This window comes from Lampris incognitus, chromosome 14 (genome assembly GCF_029633865.1).
Source record: "Lampris incognitus isolate fLamInc1 chromosome 14, fLamInc1.hap2, whole genome shotgun sequence".
Lineage (NCBI taxonomy): Eukaryota > Metazoa > Chordata > Actinopteri > Lampriformes > Lampridae > Lampris > Lampris incognitus.
This window is the reverse complement of record NC_079224.1, coordinates 27,411,307-27,432,842: the sequence shown is the minus strand read 5'-3', so window position 1 is coordinate 27,432,842 and position 21,536 is coordinate 27,411,307. Positions and strand designations below refer to the sequence as shown.

General features: G+C 44.2%; 1 protein-coding gene across 1 annotated transcript; it reads right to left on the bottom strand.

The window, feature by feature from the left end:
• Positions 1-1,264: 1,264 nt before the first annotated feature.
• LOC130124393 (sodium- and chloride-dependent GABA transporter 3-like) lies at positions 1,265-18,373 on the bottom strand. Its single transcript, XM_056293850.1, has 14 exons — positions 18,217-18,373; positions 17,930-18,064; positions 17,548-17,685; positions 9,706-9,802; positions 9,337-9,469; positions 9,049-9,183; positions 7,634-7,737; positions 7,165-7,289; positions 6,969-7,081; positions 6,742-6,879; positions 6,544-6,646; positions 5,064-5,164; positions 3,989-4,159; positions 1,265-1,363 (listed from the first exon to the last, which is right to left on the bottom strand). Exons 1-14 carry the CDS (start codon positions 18,371-18,373, stop codon positions 1,265-1,267), a joined length of 1,749 nt encoding a protein of 582 aa, XP_056149825.1.
• Between the last annotated feature and the right edge of the window lie 3,163 nt (positions 18,374-21,536).

The following is a 21,536-nucleotide window of genomic DNA, read 5'->3' as shown; positions in this document are numbered from 1 at the left end:
ACTGAGCCTGTGGGGAAATTATTTTTTTCATTTTCTCCAATCCAATGGGAGTTCAGGGGTCAGGCAGCTGCCCAAACTCTTCCATGCCAAGGTCCCCCAATAGCATTAGCTTCTGGCTGGGGCCCTCCTTTTTACAATACTACAGTAAATATATTGAATATATTCACTTACTTTTATTAATGCAATACATTTGTATTTCAAACCTTTAATCATTCCATTAAATATTTCCGTTTTCCATTATAATCATTGTTTGTCAGTTTAGTTTAACATAATATACAAATTATTTTATATTTTATAATACACATAATAATAATAATAATAATAATTCGATCTTTTTTTTTACAATTTTCTTTTACAACTTTTCCTCATCATCTAATTTGCCGAGGGCCCTCTGGCGCCCCCCACAGCCCCCATTTTGAAAACCACTGGCCTACAGCAGAGCGTCCTTGGAACTGGTAGGGGTTTGGTTTCAGTGTGCTGCTCAAGGCATTTTATAAGACAGCGAGCATATACCCGGCTGGTACCCCAGTTAAATGGAGGTGTCCCTGTTCACTGTGACATTGTACTGCATTGGATAAGTACGCTTAGTCAAAAAAAAAAATCAAAACTTTTTTCTCCACCCATGTTACACATTATGGTATCCCTTTAAAACTGCCCTGAAACTAAGATATACCATTGCTCTTTCTCCCACAGTTTAAACTATGAGAAAAATGAACCAGCTGTAAGAATCCATGGGTTCAAGTTGTCATCAAAGTAAGGCTTCAGGCTGGTCTAGAGGTGAAAGAAATTAAAAACTTGAGGTTGTACGTTCGATCACCAACACAGTTAGTATGTGCCTCGCTAATGGATCATTGAGCAATTTACTAAATCCTGACCAGTTCTGTCTCCACCAGTTGTTCGGGATGAGGGCCTATGTTAACAATAGAAACGCTTTGAGTGGCTGTTGCAGCTAGAAAAGCGCTATAAAAAATGTAACTTGATTGATTGAAACGTATTTTCCCGTCAAATACAAAAATAAGTATCCTTAGTGATGGGCCAAAAGGAAAAATCAAAAACTTAATGTGAGGTCAACACCACACTCTACCTTTTAGGTTATTTAAAGAGTCCACCTTAGACTTAAAAACATACTGAAAGCTCCAATGCATATTTAAAATCTAAACAAGAAGAAAACACCACAGAAAGTCAAACCTGGCATAGCAAGTGATCTAACAATACAACTATAGCTGCTAATACAGTGGATAACTTTATCCTGGAGCGCGATAAACTACGATTTGGACATCAATTCCACATTGGTCTCAACCTCTCCAAATCGTCCCTTCATCCAGGCTGGATCTTCAATAGGCTGACACAGGATGGACAAACGCTGGGTGGGAAAAGAGCATGTTTAGTATGGGTGCAACAGGGTTATCAAATCAGTCTCATAAATACATATATTAACCATTAATTCTGGTGTTTAATATTTTATAACTAAACTACTAAAAGTGACAGAATAATTAAACCAGTCTCATTAAACCAGTCCCATAGAATCAGTCTCATAAAATTATTAACCACTAATTTTGGTGTTAATATTTTGTAATCAAATTACTAAAATTGATGGAATAATCAATGTAGCACCGGTTGGAGTACTTTTAACTGGCAAAGGATGGCATCAATGAGTACTGTCACAAAACAGACAGGACAACAGCTTATTTCAGTGAAAACCAATTATCAAAAATATCAATTAAATATCAACTAATACGGATGAACACTAATTAACTAATACTGATCAGGTACAATCAATGATGAGCACCAATGTAATGATCGTGGCACAAAAGGTAATATGAGGTAGCAAGGCTGTCTAAATAGTGTGTGTGTGTCTGTGTGCATTTTTGCACGCGGTGAGGGAATTGTGCAAAAGAACAAAGGGAGGTTGCGTGTGTGTGTGTGTGTGTGTGTGTGTGTGTGTGTGTGTGTGTGTGTGTGTGTGTAAATATGTTTGTGAGAGAAAGGTTGCCCGGGCCGCAGCCGCGCAGGCAAGAGAGAGTGAGAGAGGTAGAGAAATTGCATGCATAAAAAGACCCAAAATGAAAGTAGAAAATGAACAAACGAAAGTAGACGGTGTGTCTAGCAACTCTGTGTGGATCAGTGTGTGCAACTCTGGCGTAGGCAGAAATCACAGTGTGGGTGGGAACAGAACTTCAGTTTTGTCAGGGTTTAGATGGAAGAAATTAAGGGACATCTAGTCTTTGGTGGCAGCTAAGCAATCATGGAGGGAGGACAGTGGATTCAGGTTATTGGATTTGGCAAAGAAATAGGTCTGAGTATCATCAGCATAACAGTTAAAGAGTTAAAGGGAAGTTTTATGAGACGGTTGTGAGACCAGCTATGTTTTGTGGTTTGGAGACAGTGGCACTGACGAAAAGACAAGAGGTGGAGCTGGAGGTGGCAGAGTTGAAGATGCTAAGATTTTCATTGGAGTGACAAAGGAGGACAGGATTAGGAACGATTATATTAGAGGGACAGCTCAGGTTGGACGGTGTGGAGACAAAGCAAGGGAGGCAAGATTGAGATGGCTTGGACATGTGTGAAGGAGAGATGCTGGGTATATTGGGAGAAGGATGCTGAATATGGAGCTGCCAGGGGGAGAGGAAAAGAGGAAGGCCAAAGAGGAGGTTTATGGATGTGGTGAGAGAGCACATGCTGGTGTGACAAAGGAAGATGCAGAGGACAAGAAGAAATGGAAACGGATGATCCGCTGTGGCGACCCCAAACGGGAGCAGCCGAAAGTAGAAGTAGTAGTAGATCATCGGCATAACAGGGGTATGACATGTTTTGAATGTGACTAAACAAATGTGTCCTTTGATGTCCGGCATCGAAGCGCAGGTCCACGGAAAACAAGTCTTTTTTCTCCCACCAGCTCTAAATTCCTAAATGCGCCATCTGTTGTTTGATGATCTTGAAGGAGTCTAATTTGCGATTGCATCAACGTTTAAGAAATACAAGGGATCCGGTCGCCTTCTCTTTCAGTGGAAACTGCATGTCTTGCAGGAAAACTATACCGGTAAAACAGCTGATTAGCGGATGAACAAGACTAGGTAATCTTTCATTAAAACTGTGGCCAGCTGTAATGTGAAGACCCGTGGTCATTTGTTGTCATTGTTCTGGAGGAGAGGGTATCCCTGAATGTGTGGTGTGCATGGGTCCACATGAGATGAGTGAGAGTGAATTTCAAATCCGCCGTGGTGTTAAGAGGGAAATTACAATTTGAAGAACGGACCGCAGCTGTCTTCCTCTCGGCGTTCAGGTCCCCCTTACATTAGAGCCTCCTTCAAAATTTCCACCACCGGATTCCCCCTCATCCGAGGTTACCGAGTATGGTGCTATAATGACTGGAATTTTAGCAGGTAACATTTAGCAAACATAAACATTTGGCCAACTTGTACATGGTTGTTTACAAAAGTTAACATTACTGTAATAGGTTTGGTGACTTAAATTGGGGCCCGTGTAACATTAGATATCATCTGTGTGTAGCTTTAGTTCATGGCTATAGATAGCTAGCTAAATTAAAAGCTGAACTGCATTAAGATTGATAGTGACTGATCAATATTATGTTAACAGACAACTTAAAGTTGTGGGAAATAGGTTTATTTTTTGTTGTAAAACTGCTTTGAGTGGAAAAATGCCAAGATGCTGAAACATGAAACCCAAGATTTGAAACAGACAACGTTAAGTTAAACCACATTGTGGTAAATAGGTTTATATGTTTTATGTTGTAAAACTGCTTTGAGTGTGTTAAAATGCCAAGGAGCTGAAAAATAAAACTAAAGATTTGTACCATGACGTATAATGTGACTTTCTTTTTGTTAAAATTGATTTTATAAAATTGATAGTAAAAACATATTGCTCAGGAACTGGTACCAAAGTGAAGGTATCGATACCGGTATCGATACAAATTTTTTTAACAATACCCAGCCCTATATCTCGTATAACTAGAACATGTTTTACTGACCTGTCTTAGGGGGCCTGTTCCAAAGAAAATTTGTCCAATCCCCCATAGAGGCACCATTATAACAGAGGAAAGTACCATCATCCATCCCAGTGTATGTACCCAGTCAGGATAAACATATGAATTGTCAGTGCTTAGCTGTTTGTAATCCACCAGATACAGTATAAAAGAACCCTGCAAAAGGTGTGGAGAATCAGTTAGTTCCTCCCTCAACTCATGTTTGTCTGTGTCTTTCAATTAACTGGCCCTTGTGTAGCAGCCTGGATCATTTATTAGATAGTAAATCATACTTTTAAATACTTTTCAACTGCTAACTCCAGAGAAACTCTGTAACTACATCGGATGAGATGAATGAAGACAACGTAAAAGCAAGACAAAAGTAAACATATCATCACCTACAAATGATGATGTGGACCCCTTTATTGCGATAATGGCTATGGACTGGAAAAAAAGGTCATTCAAATTAGCAGAAAGGAGACAAATCTAATGCTCCAAGCATCAGAAATGTTCAGATGGGCTACATGTGTGTATCACATTTCAAGCTTGTGTGAGAAAATGGTTTTTTTTGCTTTTTTTTTTAATTATTTTTTTAAAATGTCCCTCCTTCTTTTCCTCTCAATTGTACTTGGCCAATTACCCCATTCTTCCGAGCCGTCCCGGTCGCTGCTCCACCCCCTCTGCCGATCCGGGGAGGGCTGCAGACTACCACGTCTCCTCCAATACATGTGGAGTTGCCAGCTGCTTCTTTTCATCTGACATTGAGTATTTTTACCAGGGGGACGTAGCGTACAGGAGGATCATGCTATTCCCCCCCATTCCCCCCAACCCCCCAAGCAGGCGCCCCGACCAACCAGAGGAGGCGCTAGTGCAGCGACCAGGACACATACCCACATCCGGCTTCCCACCTGCAGACACGGCCAGTTGTGTCTGTAGGGACGCCCAACCAAGTTTGGGATCTTTTTTGGGTTGCAGGGGGTGTTCTGTTGGGCCAATCTTTGTTATTTTGTAAATGTTGGAGTGCAGTGTAAGGACACATATTTCCCCCACCATCTTCAGTCTGAAAACGTGGCTGACTTACCAGTGACCAAAGAGGAATTAAATACCTCCAGCACAGTTTGAAGAAAACACTTGGTCGCTGTCCTGTCATTCCTTCAATGATGTTATAAAAACGATTAAGCCCTAGAGGTGATTAAAATTGTTCATTAGTCCTATTCATTAGCACATTCTCAACTTTACGACCCTCAGCACAGGTGCCCCTCAAGGCTGTGTTCTGAGCCCCCTCCTTTTCTCCCTCTTTACCCACGACTGCCTGCCAACTCACCCTTCAAATGTAATAGTTAAGTTTGCAGATGACACCACAGTCATTGGCCGTATCACCAACAATGATGAGATGGCCTACAGAGATGAGATTGAGCACCTCACATCATGGTGTACTACCAACAATCTTGTCCTTAATGTGCAGAAGACAAAGGAGCTGATTGTGGACTTCAGGAGGTCTAGAAGCTGCAGCCACTCCCCCATACACATCAATGGGGTGGAAGTGGAGCGTGTTTCCAGCTTTAAATTCCTTGGAGTCCACATCAGCGAGGACCTTTCGTGGACATTAAACACCCAGGCCCTTGTGAAAAAGGCCCAACAACGCCTGCATTTCCTGAGGAGGCTGAGGAGTGCCCGTCTACCCCCCAAAATTCTCACCAACTTCTACCACTGCACCATAGAGAGCATCCTGACCATCTGCATCTCAGTGTGGTACGACAAATGCACCTCAGTAGACCAGAAAGCTCTGCAGCGGATCGTCAAGGCAGCCCAGCATATCACCGGTACCCAGCTCCCAGCCATAAAAGACACTTATCACAAACGCTGCCTTCGAAGGGGTCTCAGCATCAGCAGAGATCCCACCCACCCCAACCATGGACTGTTCTCCCCCCCTGCGCTCTGGGAGGCGCTACAGGAGCCTCAGAGCCCGCACTACCAGGCTCAAAAACAGCTTCTTTCCACAAGCTGTTGCCCACCTGAACCTGGCTACCCACTGAATGTCTGTAGATATTTTTAAATATTTTGTACTCCAGCTCTTTTAACTTATTTTTAGCTTTGGTCTTCATGTGTGTATATCTTATATTGTGTTTGCTGTGTCTGTCTGTGTCTGTCTTGCACTGATTGGTGAAGCCACAGCCCTCATTTCATTTTTAACATGTGCCTGCACATTGTTTTTAATGACAATAAAATTGAATTGAATTGAATTACTTTAAAATGTTCAATTTAGGTATTCTATTCATATCCAGAATGTGAGCCCTAGTATGTTGGGTTGTGAATGAAAGGGGGGGGGGGCAGAGGGAATTTCAGAACATTTTGGTCAGATTTGGTTGCTCTAAACAGTGTGACCAGCATGATGCAATTGAAAGCATTTATCCTTGTTTGAATGTGAGCAATACTTAAATATTTTTACCTCCTAATTTCAAAACCTCACAGCCCAAAGAACAACAGCAGGCAGTTATTAAGATCAGATAGTGCAAAAGGGGCTACAATTAAAAAAAAAAAACTAAATGCTTTTTGCTTACCGAAAATCCAACCCACAGCCAAACATTCAAACAAAGCCATGAAATCCAGGCAAGCTCGATTACATCCATAAAAATCAATTAGTTGGAATATGTAGAGTCCTCCCTACATCATGCAGGAGAGAACGGTTTAATAAGAGAAGCCATTTTAAATTTTTTGACAAGTTAGCAAATGTTATTTCATGATAATGTTTTGCTCACCTCAGAAACCAGAGGCAACTGTAAGAGGTAAGAGAATAAACAGATGACAAGGACAAATAGCTCATGTCGTCCTGGTGTACGGAACAGCTTAGGAAACAGGTCACACACCGATGCGATAAAACATTCAACTATCACAAACTAGAAAAAAATGACATTAGTAAACAGGAGTGAGTGTAATGCAGTTAAAAGACTGAATAAACATTTGATGAGCGATAAAAAAACATTACTTGTGTGTCAACGCTCAGTAGAATAAGCATGATGAAAAAGCAAACAGTCCAGAATTGAGGAAAAGGCATCGTGGCTGTTGCCTGAGGGTATGCTATGAACGCCAAACCAGGACCTGCGTTTTGGAACATAATTGGAAATATGTGAGAAAATTAAGGCTTTTCCACCAAACAAAGTTGGCATGACTGTTGACTATACCTGACTCAACCACCATGTCAATAGGAACACGTTGTTTCTGAGACATGAATCCAAGTACTGAGAAGACCACAAATCCAGCAGTAAAACTTGTACCACTGTTGAGCAGACACAGCCAAAAGGTGTCCCTAAAAAGTCACATAACAGCGATAAAAGTTTCTCAGAGAAAAAGACAGTGATGTGGTTTACAAAGTTCTTGAAATTGTAAGTAGCTGTTTATTGTTTGTATGTATAGTAAATCAGCGATTGCCGCCATGGGCTATTGAAGTTTAATAAACCAAAGTAAGTTTAAAAATTGTATTTATTTCTTTGTGTTCTACTGATTTCCACTTACAGTATACTCTTTACATACAGCCATTTTCTACAGTATGGAAATCAGACAGCCCTGAGAATAAAGTCTCTCTTCACAAAAAAATAAAAAATAAAATAAAAACAGGGCCAGAACAAATCAGAAAGAACACTTTATTCTTACTTGTAACAGTTGTTCGTGTGCTCATTATAGCTGCCCAAGACAATAAGAGTTCCTGCTGCCAAGCTATAGGAGAAAAATACTTGAGATCCTGCCTCCATCCAGACCTGCACAGTCACAAAAACAAGGCATCACCAACATTAAGCTGTAAGTATTACTTCCTAAAGTGAAATAACTACAGAAGTCTCTTAACAGCAGCAGGGTGGAATTTAAAGGGAAATATAGAAATGTCTAGAAATAACTAGAATGTGGTATAAATGTCTTTTGTCAGATTAGGCTGATTGTGGGATTTTCTGTCTTAATGAAAAGAAAAGCATCCATACACTCTGCAACAATCTTTTTGGTTTTGTTTTTTTTTTCTTGGGGGGGGTACCCCCCCCTCCCCGCTTTTCTCTCCAATTATTCCATTCTTCCAAGCTGTACCGGTCGCTGCTCCACCCCCTCTGCCGAGATCCGGGGAGGGCTGCAGACTACCACATGCCTCCTCCAATACATGTGGAGTCGCCAGCTGCTTCTTTTCACCTGACAGTGAGGAGTTTCACCAGGGGGCTCATAGCACGTGGGAGGATCTCGCTATTCCCCCCAGTTCCAGCACCAGGACACATACCCACACGCCCCACCAAGCCAGAGGATGAGGGCCATTTTTTATCTAAATTTTGTTTGTAGTTTTTTGGGGGGTTGGTTAGTAACAGTTGAAGCTGAACCTACTCCTCAGTGGACACCTTTCCTATATCTATCCATTATCTGAACCACTTATCCTGCTCTCAGAGTCACGGGGATGCTGGAGCCTATCCCTGCAGTCATTTGGTGGCAGGCGGGGAGACACCCTGGACAGGCCGCCAGGGTCAACACACACACACACACACACACACACACACACACACACACACACACACACACACACACACACACACACACACACATACCTAGGGACAATTTAGTACGGCCGATTCACCTGACTTAAATGTCTTCGGACTGTGGGAGGAAACCAGAGCACCCGGAGGAAACCCACGCAGACACGGGGGGAACATGCAAACTCCACACAGAGGACGACCCGGGATGACTCCCAAGGTTGGACTACCCCCAGGACTCGAACCCAGGACCTTCTTGCTGTGAGGCGACTGTGCTAACCACTGCACCACCGTGCCGCCTACCTTTCCTATATGTTCCTTGTAATTTTAGTGAGTTTTGTCAGTTTAGCCAATTCTATTGTTGCACTCTTTGTAAGCATTGTTTAAGGAGGACAATCAGCCAAATGCCTTAGATATAAAATGTAAAGCACACCCCTACATGAAAAAGATATATCAGGGGGGGAAAAAAGACTGCCAACAAAAGTGTTGGGTTGATTTTGTGTAGCTTTGTTTTGGGAATTGTGAAGTATATGTTTATTCTTTAGTAGAAGTAATAGCATAGTGCACCTTGGGGTAAGCCAGACGGTCCAAGTCTGGATACAGGTAGAAGCAAATCCCCTCCCAAGCTCCAGGTAGAGTCAACCCCCTCACCAGTAGGATCAAAAGCATTACATAGGGGAAAGTAGCTGTGAAATACACCACCTAAATGGAAGCGTAGGGAAGATTAGGCTATGTAATAATGCCTGAATTATTGGAGATTATTAATGGAAACTGATGAGACTGTGTTGCAGATGATGTTGCAGATTTCTATGTACTACTAGTTTATTCCTTTTTGATAAAATGTTACCACAGGACCTTTCCTGAGGATCTGACACCTTTCCAGATACTGAAGTAACAGAACACCCAGCAAGCCAGCAGACACAAGGCCAGCTCCCATCTTATGCTGCCCAGTTCCTCAATTCCTCCAGATATTGACAGCACCCGGCGTCTGAGGTGAGGAGAGATGTATTGTGACTTATGACTGTGATAAACATCTAAAGAGGTCAATCTTCATTTTCAAGACGGCTCAATTAAAAAACAATTAAACCAGATACCACATTAATAGCTCAGGTTCATTTATTAAAAAAAAGAAAAGAAAAAAAGCACTTGTTGATATTTCACTGTCCAAACAGCAAAGTGTTTTGCAATTTTCAACTCCACATTGAGAAGAAAATCTTGACTTACTCCCAAAACTCAGTAGCAGAGGAGGAGGCATTTGTCAACATGGTCCAGTTGGTAGTCAGATTTCGTGACTGCCACATCTGATGATCGATACAATTAGCTGTTAAAAAAAAACAGATGTCACAAGAATAATTACAGCAGTTAGAGAAATTACTATATTATTAAGTATTAATAAAAGATGTCCCTGTCTTATGTGGGGTTTTTTTTGTTTTTTTTATTGTTCACAAAAAGTTGAATTAGTTCATCTGGACCTGTAGTGTAGGCAGAAATCACAGTGTGGGTGGGCACAGAGAAAATCAGGTGGTCCTAACCTGTCCAAGACCAATCATACTTAATAGGTTATGAAATGAATATGTTAACCAAAATAAGCCATTACAACTACACTTGCTTGAATGCACCACAGTTTAATCATTCGAGGCTTATACATCATCAGAGGTCATGTTACACACACCAAGACAAATATTAACAGCATCACATAGCCTGGCACAGTGGCCACATATTCACACACACACACAGCTGACAGACGCAACCGCATTATTAATCAAGCATATGGATAGAGGTAGACACAGGGCCGCTGACACTGGGGGAACACCAGGTCAATTGTCCTGGGCTCTGGGTCAAGGTGAAGTCCAATTCCATTGGCTCCCGTAGCTGCTGCCGCTCTGTCGGCCCTCGGAGCGCATGATGATGGATGCCATATAGCACAGCTGGCGCAGGGGAACCTGCGCGAGCATGTTCGGGAATTGAAGTCCAGACTAGAAAAGAGGTTTACATACACACCACCTATGTTTGGGGCTGTTTAAGATCCCATTATGTTTTTTTTTTCCATGTAAATCTGATGTATGTTCAGATCATTAAATAATGAGTTTGTTATAAATTTTCCATGGACAACTTCAAAGCATTAAAGTTGGGATTTGGGAATGATAGCCTGTCTCTAATATGACTGAATTTTGGTGGTGGGGCTACCCTCTTAATTAGCCTATATTTGGATTAAATAGTGTGTGGGAGAGGAGCGTTCTTTTGCTGTACGCAAATGGAACAAGCGCTGTGTGTGTGTGTGTGTGTGTGTGTGTGTGTGTGTGTGTGTGTGTGTGTGTGTGTGTGTGTGTGTGTGTGTGTGTGTGTGTGTGTGTGTGTGTGTGTGTGTGCGTGTGTGTGTGTGTGTGTGTGTTATGGCCAGTCAGAGACCTGTGCACGGTCAGGATCGGGGGGCTGGCTTTGGAGATTATCTTGTCCTGAGCATGAGGAAGACATACTTAAACATAGCCACATAAACCACACACACACGCACCCACACATGCATAAACACGCGCACGCGCACACACAGAGTTTTGCATGAATGCATTGAACGTGCTAGTTTTGAACTTATCCGTTTATATCTGGATACTATCTGGGTACTATCTGGGTACTGGCTAGACTGATACAAACATTGACTCCAACAGAAGCGAGCCACAGAGCCAGAGACAGGGAGATGGACAGGAAGAGCAGATGCCGCTCTCCAGCAGAGAGAGAATGAGGGTACAACCGGCACCTGAGTGTACCGGCCATATGGAGAGTGCACAGAGCAAGACGGACAGTCAGAGACATTATAAATAATGAGCCTGAGTTGAATTGCCTAAACTGTGTCCACTTTTCCATTCGGAACACTTCCAGTGTCAACAGCCCTGCCACAGTTGTGGCCCGTCCAGGTGCAAATGGACCAGCAGATAAATCAGCCAACAGAATCTCCACTAGGGCGAGCTCCAGGAGAGCCAGACCTCAGGGCCATCTTAACACATGGGCACACTGGGCAGTTGCCCGGGGCCCCATGCTAATATATGTATGTTGTGACTTGCTGTCAATAAATAAATACTAAACCATACTAAACTATAAATATTAGTTATTGGAAAATGCATATTTAGCATGTGTTTTACTAAAGATAATGAACAATATTAATGTTAATTTTTATGATAACAAGTGGACATTGGCATTCGCCTCTGATTTAGTATCACGGTGAGTGGTTGTGTAGGTGTGTAGGTAGGGGCCCCAGTGCACTGCTTTGCCCAGGGGCCTATAATGCTGTTAAGATGGCCCTGCCAGGCCTGCATGCAGCGCCGGCAGATGCAAGCCCTGTGGGAACTGGCCGCTCAGGATCAGGCTCTCCTGAGGGAGCTGCTGCACTCCCCTCCGGCTGCCCGCAGGGGTGGTCTGGCCAGTTCACCATCTCATTGAGGTCACCCTCCCGAAGATGACAACCATCAACAACTCCGGAAAGTTTCTGGATATCTTTGAGAGGATGGTGTCAGCGTATGGGTGGATGGAGGAGGAATGCACTGTGAGCATGCTTCCCTGCTCACGGGGGAGGTGCAATCCACCACGCACAGCCTACCTGCGTCCTCACGGGGGATTACTACGCAATTCGGTGAGCCGTCCCGGACGAAGCGGGGCTCATGCTGGAAAGACATCGCTGCCGGTTCAGGATGCTCAGCCTGGATGACACCGGTCGTCCCTACATTCTAGCACAGCAGCTCCTCCATGCGGTGAGACGTTGGCTGCAGCCAGGCCCAGAAGACAGTGACAACATCATCCAGCAAGTGGAACTGGTGCAATTCCTCGCCTGGCCAAAGCTATCGTCCTAGCGGAGGACCACCTCACCTTCCTCCCCGGGACTGACACAGCGAGCCAGCAATTCACCCCATCCCAGCCCTGAGGAGGAGAGCAGACTGTAGCACGTGCGCGTGCGCACACACACACACACACACACACGAGAAAATATACCCCCCACACCTCATCCCCCGTACTAACTCCTCCCTCTTCCCTAGTCCACAGGGCCCAACTTTCCAGAACCCACAGGGGAAGCGTTGAACATCAGGCCAGGAGTGCTGGCGGTGCGAAAAATTGGGCCATTAGCAGAAGGAGTGTCCGTTAATGATGATGGGGTAGGATGTCCCGGTTCTTGGCTCGCTATCCCCCCCGCCCGGTCCAGGTGGGAGATACAGCATACCGCTACATAAGCAAGGGGGACTATATCAGGCGTTGATGGATACAGGCTGCATGCAGACGCTAATCAACAAAAGCCTGGTTCGGCCCGGGGCACTGGCACAGGCATTATGGGTTGAAATTCAGTGTGTGCACGAGGATATTCAAGAATATCCGGTGGTGGCCATTAAAATAAGATATCGGGGGGGAAAGCATAAAGTCCAGGCTGCAGTTAGTTCCTACCTGTCGCAGCCACTTTTTATTAGGCTTGGATTGGCTGGGGTTTGATTAAGTGGTTAGGGAGACAGCGAGGCCACGAGAGCGACAGCCAGGGTGGTGTGAGTGGTGCGTGGTGCTAAATCAGCTCATCCGAGTCAGGCGAGGGGAATCGAGTCGACAATGCCTCTGGTGATCCACTCAGTGGAAGATTTCCCCATCAAGCTGACTTGTGATGACACAATTGTGCTTCGCCTTTGACCGTGTGATGACCATCAATGGTCAACAGGTGCACCCAAACGTCGTGCTCACACCACTTATTAGACACCAGTTATACTGAGTGAGTCACGATAATCAAACCAGGCAAGAAACCACGCAATTGTTAGTATGAAAAGGCCGCCGGGAACTGATCTTCCAAGCAGCCCATCACAATGCCATGGCAGGTCACCTTGGCTACGATAAAACACTCAGCCAAATAACTGCTCAAATTTATTGGCCATGTTAGCCGTGTTACCTCCGGCTTGGTCGGGCATCCCTACAGACACAATGGACTATGTCTTCGGGTGGGAAGCCGGATGTGGGTATGTGTCCTGGTTGCTGTACTAGTGCCTCCTCTGGTCTCTCGGGGCATCTGTTCAGGAAGGAGGGAAAACTGGGGAGAATAGCGTGATCCTCCCACATGCCACGTCCCCCTGACAAAACTCACTGTCAGGTGAAAAAAGCAGCTGGCGACTCCACATGTATCGGAGGAGCATCAGTAGTGCCTCTAGAGCAGAGGAGCACAACTACATCAATTTACACTGGGAAAGAAAGTCCTCGTATTACTTCCAACGTCCAGCTCCAAATTACTCGCCAAGTGGTAAGGACCCTTCGTGGTCACACAGCAAGGGGGGGGGATGTCAGCTATGATGCCGTGTATAATGACAGGGGAGGTGCAACACAGATTTACCATCTCAACCTCCTAAAAGCACGGAGAGAGGTGGTCCCTGTTTCTCTGGCCACGGTGGTATCAGAGAGAGATGAGTTGGAGCCGGTGGTACAATAAATCAAATAATACGGCCTCCTTCCATTGTGACAACCAACTCTCGTCCCGCCAGAAAGCCAAGGTTGCCGCGTTGCAACAGCACTTTGCTGATGTGTTCTCCCGCTGCCAGGACACACAAACCTCCTACAGCACCACATAGTGACATCTCCGGGTGTTACAGTGCGTTCATGTTTGTACTAACTGCCCGAACAAAAAAAAAAACAATCTGTTCAAGCAGAAGTCAAGGCCATTTTGGAAATGGGAGGAATAGAGGAGTCTAGCAGTGACTGGTGTAGCCCCAGTCTTGTGCGTAAGTCTGATGGGTCTGCGGTTCTGTGTAGACTCTTGCAAGGTGAATAATGTATCCAGATTTGATGCTATGCCATGGGTCGATGAACTCCTGGACCAGCTTGGCTCTGCTCGCTTTTTTACGACACTGGATTTAACCAAGGGCTACTGACAGATTCCCTTGTTGCCAGAGTCTAAGGGGGGGGGGGCAACTTTGCCTATGCCGGATGGTTTATACCAGTTCGTGACATTTATGTGTGGGTTGTTCGGAGCTCCAGCCAGCTTCACGGACATGGTGCTGCAGCCACACGCTGCCTATGCTGCTGCCTACTTGGATGATGTTATCATCCACAGTAGTAGCTGGGACCAGCATATGCAGCAGGTGGTGGTGCTCGAGTCCCCGTAACAGTCGGGGCTCATGGCCAACCCGAAGTATACGGTTGGGTGGTGGGAGATACAGTATTTGGGGTACCACTTAGGCTGAGGGCTGGTGCGCCCCCAGATAGATAAGACCACAGCAATTGCAGCCAGCCCTAAGCCTGAGACGAAAAAGCAGGTGAGGTCATTCTTGGGACTGGCTGGCTATTATAGATGGTTCATCCCTGCCTTTGCAGAGCTAACCAGTCCCCTGACCAACCTCACCCAAAAGGCTGCCTCAGATCCAATCCAGTGGACAGAGCAGTGTCAGTTAGCGTTCGAGAGGGTTAAACATGCCCTCTTTCGGGAACCGCTGCTCAGACTCCTAACTTCTTTCTCCCTTTTCTCTTAGAGACGGATGTGTCGGACAGAGGGCTGGGGGCCGTTTTGTCCCAGGGAGCGGAAGGAGTCGATCGCCTGGTGCTGTGTATAAGCCACAAGCTGGCTGAGAGAGAGCGGAAGTACAGCACCATGGAAAAGGAGTTCCTGGCCATCAGATGGGTGGTCGGCAACCTCTGCCTCTATCTCCTGGGGCGTTAATTCATCCTCTGTTCGGACCATGCCTCACTCCAGTGGCTCGACTGCACGAAAGATTTCAACATGCAGATCATCCATTGGTATCTGGCGTTACAGTCATTTAAGTTCAAGGTGGTCCATAGACCAAGGATACAGATGGTCGGGACTGATTTCCTCTCTCGCGAAGGGGGGGAAGGAGGGAGGGGGTTAGCTGTTAGCTGGATGTAGCCTCAGCCTAAGTCAGGCGGTTGTGGTATGTGGTAGTGGGCAACCTCAGGTGTGCTTAACTGACAGCCTATGCTTTTAGACCACAGTAAAGCTGGGCCCTGGGTGGACTGAAACAAACATGGACACTGACACAGGCAAGCCACAGAGCCGCAGAGACAAGGAGACGGACAGGAAGAGCCAGACGGCGCTCTCCAGCAGAGATAGAGACAGCGAGGCTACAAACGGCTCCAGCACCTGAGCGTACTGGCCATATAGAGAGTGCACAGAGCGAAACGGACAGTTATAAATAAAAGAGCCTGTGTTGACTCGCCTAAATTGTGTCCGCTTTTCCATTCCAAACCCTCCCAGTTGTAACAGCCCGGCCATAGCGGGATTGGAATTTGGACAATATCAACAGGCGTTTCATTCAATATGGTGAATTACAGACTATGTACATACCTTTGCAAAATGATAACACGAGGTAGATGTAGTAAATCATTTTACTTACTTTTGCAGAGTTTTCCAAGACATGGAAAAGAGTAAACTAAAACTTGTGTAATCAAATTAATAATCTCGTGATTTAGATTAGTCTGGCAGGCAAATGAGTGTGTAGTTATGTTTTATTTATTTATTTGGGGAAAAAATGACCTCAGTAACCTATTAATTAAATAGACTGTTTAAGTGTAATTGGTAAAACAGGTCAACATTTTCCAGAGTTGTCTTATTTCATAAGAAAGTGTCACCATGGTTTTCCAGACTTATTGGACTCAAAATATATAAGATTTTTTCAAAGTCCCCTCTCACCACCATGACTGAATCAAATGTGTGTAATATTTGGTTAAAAGAGGCCCTATGATGGCCAACTTCATGCAGAAAGAAAGGGCAGAATTTGCACACAGGTAGACAAGCTAGATTTAAAACTGCGTGAGAATAGATTTGAATACAATTGTCAGTTATCAAATTCTTGCCATTAGATAACTGACAACTGTACTTCCCCTGTGTCAGAAAGCACCAGGTGCTGCTGAGTTAGACATCTTAATTCATTATCGGCCTCTCAAACAGTTAACAGCCTAGTTCAGTGGTACTCAGTCATGTGACAGAGACCCAACGGTATGCAGGTATCCTTTCTAACCCAACACTACACCAGCAGATTTCACTGATTAGTCCTACTCCGTCCCATTGAATGTGTGTTAGTCAGTGAAATATGCTGATGTAGTGTTTGGCTGCAAAGAAAATGTGCATACACACGGTCCTCAAAGGCACATGACTGAGAACCACCACCCTAGTTCAGAGCTTTGCAACTCTGGTCTTCGGTACTTCCAATGCTGCTGGTTTCTTATTTTTTACCCCCCCCTTCCCTCCCAATTGTATCTGGCCAATTACCCCCCTCTTCTGAGCCATCCCGGTCATTCCTCCACCACCTCTGTGGAGTCACCAGCCACTTCTTTTCACCTGACAGTGAAGAGTTTCACCAGGGGGATGTGGTGCATGGGAGGATCACACTATTCCCCCTCCCCCCCAAACAGGCACCCCGACTGACCAGAGGAGGTGCTAGTGCAGCAACCAGAACACATACCCACATCCAGCTTCCCACCTGCAGACACGGCCAATTGTGTCTGTAGGGACGCCCAACCAATCCAGATGTAACACGTGGATTCGAACCGGAGATCCCCGTGTTGGTAGGCAATGAAATAGACCACCACGCTACCCGGATGCCCCCATGCTGGTTTCTTGTTCTGCCTGTTAATAAATGATATTAACCTGCTGTGCCAGGTCTAACTACCCCTCCCCAATCAGGTGATGTAGATTGGGATATATTTAAACAATTCATGTTAATGATTGAAAATAAAGAGTTCGTACAGCTAAAATATCTGGCACCGAAAGTGCATTTTTAAGAATTTAAGATTTCATGAATGTCACCATTGAAACTTTTTTAACCATTCTGAGAAATTCCCTGAAATTCTATTGAATCAATTGTTTTACACTTATTACCCTGCATTAAAAGAAATTGTGAGTTTAATTTTTACTCACTTCCTTCCAAGTCACATTCTGCCAGAGAATCTTGTCTTACGGCAAATCAGTATTACAAGCTACAAACTCATGTATGTATTTATGTTACATTTGCTACCCCTGTAACTATTTAGCTGGCAAGAAGAACAGCAATACTGTGGGTCCCTAGAGGACTGAATTGAGAGCTACTGCCCTGGACTTGGTATTACCTGTGTTCCAGATGTTTCCACAGCTCGCCCAGGGGAGTTGAGAACTGAAGGAGAAGATCAGGTAGAAAAGAGCCCATGCTTGGATTACAATAAAGGTGAAGTCATAAAGTTTAATCAGCAGGTGTCCATATCCAATTCCTAAAAATAAAACAATGAAGCCATCATTCACTTGTTTAGGTAATCAATTAGTAAAATAAATGTTCAAACTTCTTCGGCTTATTCAGAACTTGAGTCATGCTGTTTAAACTGATTTCAGCTCGACTTTCAGTTAAAAAAAAACAACACTATTTGTTGCTTTACTATGGTTTCATGTATATTACTGTGAATTAAGGTATTTTTACTGACTGACTACACCAATACTGTCACATATCAGATTGCTTACCTTGTGCCAGTGGACACATTTTCCTCCAGCATGTGACCAGTCCTTCCTGGGTGTACTGACCAATCACAGTCTCCAACAAGAACAGAGGTATCCCAAAAACAATGGCCATCAAACTATATGGCACCAGAAAGGCTCCTGGAGACAAAAGCACACCAAGACATATTTGCCCACAGTTATTGAAAAATTGTGATATGTCTATAATTATCTCAAATGAATGGACCATAAACCTAATATATCCTCTCCAATGGAATGCACCAATCTTTTCCCAAAGTATGCAATTTATTTACCTCCTCCATTCTTGTAGCAGAGGTACGGGAACCTCCACACATTGCCTAGACCAACGACATTTCCTGCAACAGCTAGAATAAATTCTCTTTTGCTATCCCACTGTCCTCTGCCTTCAACCTTCCTCGCTCTTTCGGCTGTCCTTCTTAGCCAGTTCATTTCCAAATGAAGAACTTGCCCGTATCTGATCTATATCTTATGATACCAGAATAGTTAGGGCTGGGCGATATCTCGATATTTTAATATATATCGAAATATTTCTAAATGAGATATAACACGGGACAATATCGCTTGTATCGATAGTTAAGTTTGCGTTAAAATGACAATACATGGGCTGCAAGCTCGCACCTATTTCTCCTCCTCTCCCCGTTGTGTCCCTACAGTACACACACAACCTTTCTGCAGCTCCACCTCCGTAACTCTGTGAGCGCAAGCCGAAGCACCCCCCCCCCCCACTCTCACACTCAGCGAGAACATGGAGACGGACTGGGAGATGAAAAGTGCCTGTCTTCAGACCAGCTACTTTCCGCAAGATCATACAGGGGAGCATACATATTTTATTTGAAATGTGCACAAAGAAAGAATGCCCTGTTTACACGTTTGTTGAGATTTGCACAAAGAGATGCACTTAAGGTTCTGTTGGCATGTTGTATTATTTACAGAACTGTAAACCTCAGTGGAAAAGTGTTTATTGTTACTGTTAAATTATAACAGTGTTGTATTTTTGAATTAATCACTGTATATTTTTGTCATGCAGGCAAGGGATTTTTTTATTTTATACAAGGAGCATTTTTATTTCATATATGACAGTTTTTTGTTCAATTTGTTTTATACATTTTGATATTTTGCAGAGTGACCTCTGTTAATAAAGGTGCCTGTGTGACATTTGGCATATGGCTTAAACTTATAACTGACTGTTTGTTTGTTTTTTAAAGGGTTTGCTTCTGGAAAAAAAATCTAATATGCTATAATGCTTTGGGGAAAACCCCAATTACGTCACAGAAAAAATATCGATATATATCGAGTATCGCCATTCAGCTAAAAAATATCAAGATATGACTTTTAGTCCATATCGCCCAGCCCTAATTGCTAATGTTTTTTTTTTTCTTGTTTGAACCGTTCCCTATTCTATTAATTTCTGCAGTATGTGAGACATAGTCAAATTGGGATTGCCTCAGGGGAGAATTCATTAGTGTCAAATCCTCCCTTGTTCAAATACAGGGCCACTATATGGACCAAATAGTCTAACACAGTGGTCGGGAACCTATGGCTCGCGAGCCATATATGGCTCTTCCGGTGACGGCATATGGCTCCCAGACAATTTTGAGTTGAAAAAAAAATAATTTTTTTTAAAAATCAGTTTGGAACTGATTTTAAAATCCTTGTGATATTTCTTAATAATACTGTGTCATTTTAAAGTAAACAGAAATTAGTTTTGAAGATGAATTTCACGGTTCACCCGTGGGTCGGGTCGGGAACCAATGGCTCGCGAGCATGTCCGGGTCATTGTAAAGGTGAAGAAATCAATTTTATCAGATAGCCAACTAGTTTATCCGCTTCAACCCTTGTAACGGAAAAGATGGCGAAAAGAAAAAAAGACGATGATTACCGTGCATTCCAGGCTGCGTGGACAGAGGAATTTGCATTTGTGGAGAGAGCAGGATCTGCGGTATGTCTAATATGCAATGATAAAATTGCATCGATGAAACGGTCAAATATAAAGCGGCACTTCGATACGCACCATGCTTCATTTGCATCGAAATCTCCAGCGGGGGACGGCAGGAAAAGGGCATGCGAGGAGCTACAGCGGAGAGTGCAGACGAGTCAGCAGCAACTACGTGTGTGGACCAAGCAAGGTGACGGGAATTCCGCTAGCTTTGCGGGGGCTTTGGCAATAGTAAGGAATGGAAAGTCATTCACAGATGGCGAGTATGCCAAAACATTCATGCTTGATGTGGCCAATGAACTGTTTGATGACTTCCCAAATAAAGACAAGATAATCAAACGAATAAAAGACATGCCCCTGTCAGCAAGAACTGTGCACGATCGTAGCATCATGATGGCAAATCAAGTCGAGGAAACACAAATTAAGGACATAAACGCCGGGACATACTTTTCTCTCGCGTTAGATGAGTCAACAGACGTTAGCCATCTATCTCAGTGCAGTATCATTGCCAGGTATGCTGCAGGTGACACACTGCGTGAGGAAAGCTTGGCTGTTTTGCCAATGAAAGGGACAACAAGAGGAGAGGATTTATTCATGTCTTTCATGGAGTTTGCTAAAGAAAAAAAACTACCGATGGATAAACTTATTTCTGTCTGTACTGATGGTGCACCCTGTATGTTGGGGAAGAACAAAGGATTTGTAGCGCTTCTCCGTGAACATGAAAAGAGAGCCATCCTAAGTTTTCATTGCATCCTGCACCAGGAGGCGCTTTGCGCTCAGACGTGTGGCCAGGAGCTTGGCGAGGTGATGTCTCTGGTCATTCGAGCGGTCAACTTTATTGTTGCCCGAGCTTTAAATGATCGCCAGTTTAAAGCTCTGTTAGAAGAAGTTGGGAATCATTATCCCGGTCTGCTTTTACACAGCAACGTGCGTTGGTTGTCAAGGGGGAAGGTGCTCAGCCGTTTTGCAGCTTGCCTGAGTGAAATCCGGACTTTTCTTGAAATGAAAGGCGTCAAGCATCCTGAGCTAGACAACACTGACTGGCTCCTGCAGTTTCACTATCTCGTGGACATAACTGGCCATCTGAACCAGCTCAATGTGAAAATGCAAGGTATTGGAAATACAATCTCATCCCTTCAACAAGCAGTGTTTGCATTTGAAAGCAAGCTGGAAGTCTTCCTCAGGGACATTGAAACAGGTCGTCTTCTGCACTTTGAAAGACTGCAACAATTTAGAGATGCATGCTTAGCAAGTGACTCCACTCAACATCTGGATCTCCAGCAGCTAGCTGGCTTTACGTTCAATCTCCTGCAGTCATTCAAAGCACGTTTTGGAGAATTTCGTGCGCGCACTGGTCTTTTCAAGTTCATCACTCATCCACATGAGTGTGCAGTGGACAAAATCGACCTGACATGCATCCCCGGGGTCTCTATCGGAGACTTTGAGCTGGAAGTTGCTGACCTGAAGGCATCAGACATGTGGATGAGTAAGTTCAAGTCACTTAATGGAGAGTTGGAAAGTCTTGCGCGACAGCGAGCAGAGCTGGCGAGGGAACACAAGTGGACAGAAATTAAAAATCTTCAACCTGAAGACCAGCTGATTCTTAAAACTTGGAACGAGCTTCCTGTGACATACCACACAATGCAGCGTGTGAGT

Coding starts and splice junctions, on each gene's coding strand:
- LOC130124393 (XM_056293850.1), bottom strand. CDS start 18,373: ATGAACTGGCTAAGAAGGACAGCCGAAAGAGCGAGGAAGGTTGAAGGC. Junction 6,880..6,968: donor TACTGAGCGTTGACACACAA/GTAATGTTTTTT, acceptor ATTTTTTTCTAG/TTTGTGATAGTTGAATGTTT. Junction 5,165..6,543: donor GGCTGTGGGTTGGATTTTCG/GTAAGCAAAAAG, acceptor AATCACCTCTAG/GGCTTAATCGTTTTTATAAC.